Genomic DNA, 8,292 nt, shown 5'->3' with positions numbered 1-8,292 from the left:
TGTGCAATGTCAAAGGTGAAGGCCCCCGGCTTGTAAACAGTTCTGGTCACCACATTGTCTAGATTTACATAACAACGCCCCGACGGGTTTTGTTTACGTCTCAGGGGCCTTTACCTTTGACATTGCACATGCGTAGTCGGAACCGAATCATCAAACAAGAACATATATTAAACATTCGCCATGCAAACTTACTTGTTTTGCACGTAATTCATAAAGCTATACAAAATACCCAAAACATGGTCCTTGGAGAGTCTATGTCAGGATTAAACTGACCTGAAATAACGAAATTAACGATTCGAATGCGATACCACAGTGCATGCATCTCTGTTCCCGCTGAACATAAGTCAAGTGGGCTCCCAAACGGTTTTATCAAATTAGCTTGACAACGTCGGATAAACTTGTATTTGATAAGTTCCCGACCAGATTGCACATGTAGTCATGTACACAACACGACGTGATGTTAATGTAACATGTAACAAAGGATGATATAACCTAACACCAGGTTGAATGGAACAGTATGGAACGTTATATTCATAAGATCATAACAACATTTTTTTCTGGTTTTACCGACTGAGACCAAAGGTTTAAGTTGTGCATGGACGATGTAAAATCCCAAAACACCATCACTCTATATTGCAATATTGATCAATGGTCAAAACGCAATGTTCAGACAACCGGCACTGGTTTATGGTGCAATGCGATGTCGACTCATACATCTACGTACGACTTAAACACACTGCACCCTCCATTAAAGCCGCAAAATCTCAACAGCTCAAAATCTAGCTCGAAACATGGCGGCACTGTCAGGAGTGGTGACAGTAAAACTAGCACCATATTGTATAGCAAATTACGAAAACTCGTGAAAAAGGTTATATTTCTGGGCGACGATAAAAATATAAGGCCATTTATATTTTTGGATGGTTTCTTTTGAAAAACAATCGAAAGATTTTTGTGATTTAGTGGTTTATAGTGTAAAAATATTTGGTAGGCTACTTTTCAGTATTCATCAGTTTCCAGTATGAGTCATTGCCCAAATTTTTAGCATTATGGTGTGCTATCATATACTTGTTGTGGAGAAGAAGAGCATAATCTAAAGATGACATCTACAGTTATTCTGTTAATACTCTATCTATGTAACTGGCATCGAACTGCATAATAAAAAAAGAACCTATCTGCTTACCATCTTTGCATCAGACAGAAGTAAGCATGGACTGTTTACATGTAAATTTAGTAATTTTAATTCCCTGGGTACTTTTACCCCCCCCCCCCCATAGTGACATCTGTAAGACCATATGCATATTGCATTGCGCTTTTTGATGTGTTGCAACACTTTCTTAGATACATATGTCAAATGTCTTTCATTCTTTGGTTTCTTTGATATACCTTCGTGTACTTAACATATACCATTATACGTATCTTCACTAATCATCTATTTTTTCCAGTAGGTTATCCACTCAGCCCGACCATTTCTTCACTGATCTGCCAGAGTTTCTTGGCCGTGACGTCATCCTTGCCAACTGGAGCTAATTCATGCGGCTTGCAGTCACTACGGAGAAAGAGAAATGATAAGATAATTAATGTACATACCACTGCAAAAGGTTATCTATTTCCTAGTCTTGTGATCTTTGCCTTATAAAATACAACCAAAACGTAAACGGAGTGTCTCTCTTTTAAGTAATGATCATGGAGGGTAGAACGGAAAAAAAGTTACGAAAACGTAATTTACAAGAATAAATGTCATCCTAATGAAAGATTGAGAACGAAGTGTACGATTCATATATATAGGAAGTGGCTATTGGCAGGATGATCCTGTCGGCAGTAGAAAAATTGCACTGCTGACAGGATGATCAGTAGAAGAATCTGCACTGCTGACAGTATGATCTTGTCAGCAGTGCAGATTTTTCCATTGCTGACAGAGTCATCCTGCTTGTAGTGTTGTCGTAACCTGGCGGTGAAACAAACGTACTGTCGTAAAACCACCTCACCTGAAGTAAACACCGGACGTCGTCTCCAGTTCTTTGTCCACGGCGAGGTGTATGCTGGTCTGTGCTCCTTGTTTGGCGGTCTTGGCGAACAGGTGGACCCAGGCGGTGAAGAACGGACCCAGCAGCAGCATGATCCAGCCCAACGTGGTGGAGAAGTTACGGGACAGCTCAGTACTAACGACTCCCGGGTGGAGGGCGTTAGCCGTGACACCAGTACCTAACGGTCGTCAAATTCAAATTAATGCTTGAATGGTTTGCTTTCCTTGTACAAATGAATGACAGCTTAATACTGCTGATGCTTAGCGCACCTATTTTCAGTTGTAAGAGCTCGCTTCAACTTTGGCCGGACACGTGAACATTAAACTTACAAAACACTGTCTTAAATTACGCTTCTTGGTATTTCGTATTTCTTTTGGCTTGGATCTAAAAATATGATATGCATTGAAAAAGAGAATCTAAAATTGCAAATTAAGTGTAGCTTCTGCTGACTTGTTTATTGCTCATGATTAATATCATACTATAACTTACAAAAAGAGTGACGCTACCATTGTCATTGTACACAGCGCAATGTGGGGAAATTCTACTTCATCTGGGTAAAAGACACATGTTTTCCTACCTTCCAGTCTCCTGGCCAACTCTCTCATGAACAGCACGACCGCTAACATGGACTGGCAGTACGCCCCATGCGGACTGTACGACTTTTCGGAATTGATGTCGTCAAAGTTGATCTTTCCTCTCTTGTACAAGACGGCAGACACGATGACGACCCGGCTGGGCGCGGACTTCTTCAGCAGGTCCAGCAGCACGTTAGTGAGGAGGAAGTGACCCAGGTGGTTTGTTGCAAACTGTCTCTCAAAACCGTCTTCCGTCACCCATTTGGGACACGCGCTCACTCCTGGAATGAGGTATGAAAAATTGAAAGTTAACGAACAATATTAACATTGTAAAATTTGAGGTGAGCAATATTTGCTATGTATTGAAGTATAGATCAAACTTCGTCATGAACAATATTATCGCAGCATGTGTATCTTTTGAAGGATTCTAAGAAGGACAATTTGAAGTTGAACACGAAGTATGAAGTAAATGCTAGCATGGTTGTAGCCAGGTGAATTCTATAAATGTGACTTTAGAGCTACAGTTCTTGACTGTGTCTTTCCATACTTTCAGGCATTTGAAAGCAACTGTCGTTTCAGTATCAGGCAAACAACATTGTCACCAAAGTCATCATACATGTGGTAGCGGTATTTCTGGGAAGTCACAGTTAAGAAATAAATTTTTCTGGACAGAACAAAAATACAGCGACCTTTGTACGGTCAACTACAAACTACAAAATGAAAATACAAAATTAATCTTAAAATTTGCACTTACTAAGCAATAAATACTAACACAAGTAATGCTGTAACATCTATGTTAGAATAAGGTGGGGCAAATTGCGGGATTTAGTGACAGTTAACGTGAGGCCTGGAGCCTTGCGCTTGTCATGTTTCATGGTACCTGACATATTTGTGTGTTTATTGCAAGGATATAATCATAAAACCTATGATAAAAAAACGATATCTAAATTTCCAAACCTGCGTTGTTAATCAAAATGTCCAGACTCGTTTCTCTCTTCTTGATTCTTGTGGCAAACTTGCGGACGGAGGCGAGAGACGCCAAGTTTAACTCCTCCACGACGACATTTCCGTTTCCGGTCGTTTCCCGGATGTCGTTCGCAGCTGCTTCCGCTTTAGTGGTGTCCCTGCAAGCCAGGATGACTCGGGCCCCTGTTCGGCGTGTGAAATAAGTAACGATTCTTTTTTTACTATTATCCATAAAAGAAATCTCTATAGTAAGGTGTCGATATTTGTGAGACTAGTAGCCATATATAAATGGATCTACATAGCAAGGTGCTACTATTAGTGTTACATCCGTTGCTAGAAGCCATAAATGGACTTTAAAAATGTCAATATTTCAGCTACACACAGCTGATAGCCAAACATCGTCTTTATAGCAAGATGTTGATATTCTAGATACGTCATAGAATTATAAGAACAAAACTCTTTAATGAACTCAACGGTTGTCAACCAACAATACGACAAAAATTATATCAAGTTCATATAAAGCCGCACGTTTAGTAATATCTCAGGAAGCCATTTTTTTCGATATTCCGCAAGCGTGGACGCGATATGATAATTAGAATTTAGTACCATTATCGTTAATGATTATCAAACGCTCAAATTTTAATGTAAACGTGTGCTACCCGGGTATTTGTATCTTGAGGGGTCCCATTTCAGTTTGGTAAACATTTCATAAACCACTGTGCCTGAACGCTAGCTACTAGAATGTTACGCAAACATAATTCAAATGGCCGGTATGTAGGCAAATATGTGCATACCGTACGTTATGGACAGAAACGAGGTAATACAAACGGTCGTCAAACACTGTTACTACATGTAAGAACACCTGTTATCCAAGGAGGTTAAATAAACTACGCACAAAAAGTTTGGAAACTTTACTTTGATTGATCATATTTCCATTGTTTTTTTATCAATTTCAATGTATTATATATCGTTGGAAAGCCTGTGTAATTTCCTTTCCTATGATACCCTACTCATTATAATTGCAATCTAATGGAGCGAGCACCAGGCCTGCTTACGCGAGTGGGTTGTAGAAAAAAAGTGCCCAAATTTCCATAATAGTGTCAAACACCTAGCGCAGCGCCAAACCCATTAGTGGTGGTGTCGTCCAAATCGTGAATGGTGGAATGTTATGTTCACAGCTACAGATAAGAGAAGGTTTATTTCGACTGTTGGATGGGTAAATTAAAGTGTTGGGGCGGCGAGGAGAACCCTATGCTGACTGTTCCACAGATAGACTGACTGTTTGTTGGGGTCAGTGTTATAGTGTGAGGCAGTACAACGCTAACTGCCAGCGGAAAAAAACAGGCTAATCATCCTAAGCAACTTCGATGTGTCGATATAGAGACACCTTTCTCGATCCAGTCACATTTCCAAGATCCTTATCTCTGCAATATGATTATGAGACTGGGTGCCATTCTGCAAGATGATAGTGCACGTCCATACAGAATGAGTCTGTGAGAGTCATTTCAGACCACCTCCAGTACCTATGCAGGAATACAGAGGATAGAATGCCCTCCTGCAGCCCAGATCTTAACACAAATTGAACACAGTCTCAGACTCTGTGATCACTGATCAGCTTGGGCAAGCTGTGCATGCAGTTGTAATCAACAGAACGACACTGGTCGATCTGCGACGACTCCTTGTGGAAGAATAGCCAGGGGCCGTGTACCAAAACTGGTGACAAGCATGAGGAGGATGTGCCGGGCTGTGTAGTCAGTATCAAGCCACCCTCATCATAATTGAGGCTTCTTTACGCATTTTTTCTTTGGATGAAGACTACCCTTGGCTTTCATATTAATGTGTTTTGTTGATTCAAGTTTCACATCACCCTCGTACAAAAGCCACGTGCTACCAGCAGAAGACAAAATACTGAATTGAGCGTTTTACAATTAGTAGGGTAATTTGGGCACTTTTTTTATGAGACTCGCTCGCATAAGCAGGTCTGGTGCTCGTTGTATTAATTTACAACAATACTAAGTTAAGTATCATGGGAAAGAAAATCATAAAAGCTTTTCAATGATATATAAATCATTGAAATTGATCAAGAAACAACAGAGATATGATCGACCAAAGTTAAGTTTCCGAACTTTTTGTGCGTAGTTTATACAGACTCTATATTTAACCTCCTTGTGTTATCCAACTCTTTTTCCCTTTCCAAACGAAAAACCTACTGGCCATGACGTGCTCATGACATGTCCAAGACGTGCTCTACGTTTAGAACAAAAAAAAAAGATCTATTATATTGGGGCTTGCATGGGTGTGGGTGGTGACTTACTCTATCAATGCTAAATGTAGAAAGGCAGCGGCTACGTCTTGCGTTAGATTGAACATCACGGTTGCCTTTACTTTAACGAACGATCACTGTTTTTGTTTACATCCGGAGTATTGCCTACCAGGACGCCAGCAGATTAGAATACTAATGAATATTCAAATTAGAAGATCAAAGTATTGATCAATATGTAAATTGAGATTTTGTACACCACCTGGTTTCTGCCTGACAGTGCGTCCCCGTGAGTCATCATCGCGATCGCTCGTAATTAGATTAGTCAGACTACGAATTAGGTAGCCTGGTATCCAATCCTATTATTATCTTAGCCTCCTTTGCAGGCCTTCTGGGTAGCGTCGGCGTTTCTTTGTATGGGGAGCGCTGATTCGCGATTTTCAACTTATCGGGTCCAGGGTCCTTGGCTGGAGAAATCGTATTGCTGCCCGTGAATTCAGTTGAAAATCGCGAATCAGTGCCCCCCTATCCCCCCCCCCCCCAAAAAAAAAGAACAAATAGCGCCGGCGAAGGCCTGCAAAGAAGGCTATTATAGCTGACGAATCTCTGTCGTCATCTATGCAAATAGGCTACGAATTACATAGAATCAAAACGACTGATTACGCTGTACGTAAAAGGGCATACAGGCCCCCTTGATAACTGACAGAGACAATATCAGTGATAGGCGCACATTACCTTTTGCTGCCAAAGCACGCGCGGTTTCCTTCCCAATACCGGCGTTAGCTCCTGTGATGATGACCGTTTTTCCATCGAGTCTGTCTCCGTTGTCATGCCCACCATCGCTGCTACTGTACCGTCTCAAGAAGTAGAAGCCAACGCCTAGTGAATTTTGAAAGAAAACAGACGGCGTACATTCTTAGGGACGGGTCAGAAACCATCGTTGAGGGTTTCACCAGGAATACATAAAACAAAACACTGAAGTCGTGTTCACAACAATGATATAAACAAGAAAAAGGCCTCCTTGATGTAAAATACAAAACATAACATTTCTACAAGAGACTGGTGAACGGGTACAGAGAGGTTTTCGCTTATAGTATACCATTCATGGTTTGTCCCTTAATCGTTTCCGGTTTTATCGTATGATACAACTTAAACAAATTTCCTCATCGTCAGGAGTTGTATAGAAAATCTGTGACACTGTAACTCACCAGAAATGTACCACCAAAGTTATGATAAATAGCTCTCCCCAAGGAGGTTGAAATAACCTCCTTGGTCTCTCCTGGACTCCCTAGTTTGCTAGCATGCTGGAAATAATACACATTGGCCAAATAGTGTTGGTTCCTGTAACTCTAGGCGGCAAAGTTCTCGGGCGTATCATTAATTCGTTTTGAATAATTTCTACCATTTCCAGCAATCTAGGTAGTCTGATAAAGACTGTACGTTACTCTGAGTAACTCTACACCATTCAGGAGCAACACAGCGTGTTCTTATAAACAAACCGTGGCGGGCGTGACACCTCAGGCTAAAAACCGAGTCAGACACAAAAACAGGGGATCAAAAGAGCAGAAATGTAGAGAATTTGAACATGGACTCGCTGTTGGGGACTACAAAGCTCAAACAGCATGCTAGAACTCACCTGCGACGACTGCAAACACTACGAGAGGGAAGTTATTGAGTACAAACTGGACGAAAAAAACAGCGAAGCCATTGTCAGCCGCCATCTTTGTGTGTGTCATTTATATGCATTCTTGTGTAGGTGGTATGACCTCTGGCGACCTGCATAATCATGACTGACACGACACATCCCTTTCCTGCCTCAATTTGAGCCGTCTAATTGAGTTAGTTTAAATTCTGCTTTGTGAAGTGTAATGCCGGTTATTGTGGAAAATCGGATGAAAGGTTTTAAAAGCCACAAATATATCTAAGTCGCAGGTACTAGGTTGTGAGGTGATCGGTTTGTAATAAGTTGTTACAGTAATGTAATGCAAATTGTTTATCACCCTAAAATTAAAGTCTTATTCACTGTAACTAGTGAGCGGCTTGGATGACAACAAATAAAAGCATAAATGCTATGAAGAATAATATCAGAGATGTACATGTATACATACCGGCCACCATACCCGCACATAGACTTAGAACGTGGTATTGGGTCTTTTCAGCCAGGTCAGCTGTCGCCATGTCGTCTGACGGCAGAACTTCTAGAAGAAGGTGACGTTTTTGCCCAAGGCGCCATCTGTGTCCAACCGTTGCCCTCAGATAAACATTATCAGCGATAACTCAAGCATGAATTAAAAGGCAAAAAGGTCAGCGAATCTGTACAGTGTTTATTGTGTTGGCGGCAGTGCTGATAGTTAATGCGTGAACTGTGGTGTAATGAATGTCGTAAACGACTTTTTAACCTCCTTGAAACGACGAAGAATTTTGTCTTAAGTAGTGCAACAAGGGAGGCTGAAGTCTCGCTAGGTGC

The 8,292-nt window shown here is 41.1% G+C and overlaps 1 protein-coding gene across 2 annotated transcripts; it reads right to left on the bottom strand.

Moving 5' to 3' along the window:
* Positions 1-503: 503 nt before the first annotated feature.
* Positions 504-8,072, bottom strand: LOC136432642 (retinol dehydrogenase 14-like). Of its 2 annotated transcripts, none has more exons than XM_066424067.1 (6): positions 7,934-8,072; positions 6,561-6,704; positions 3,557-3,748; positions 2,602-2,880; positions 1,986-2,202; positions 504-1,546 (listed from the first exon to the last, which is right to left on the bottom strand). In XM_066424067.1, the coding sequence occupies exons 1-6, from the start codon at positions 8,001-8,003 to the stop codon at positions 1,447-1,449; spliced, it is 1,002 nt and encodes a 333-aa protein (XP_066280164.1). In that variant the 5' UTR covers positions 8,004-8,072; the 3' UTR covers positions 504-1,446. The 2 variants fall into 2 exon arrangements, with proteins under 2 accessions (XP_066280164.1, XP_066280163.1); XM_066424066.1 differs by lacking the exon at positions 7,934-8,072 and adding an exon at positions 7,462-7,594.
* Between the last annotated feature and the right edge of the window lie 220 nt (positions 8,073-8,292).

The sequence above is a fragment of the Branchiostoma lanceolatum genome, chromosome 4 (genome assembly GCF_035083965.1).
Source record: "Branchiostoma lanceolatum isolate klBraLanc5 chromosome 4, klBraLanc5.hap2, whole genome shotgun sequence".
Taxonomy (NCBI): Eukaryota; Metazoa; Chordata; class Leptocardii; order Amphioxiformes; family Branchiostomatidae; genus Branchiostoma; species Branchiostoma lanceolatum.
This window is presented reverse-complemented; position numbering and strand designations above follow the sequence as displayed.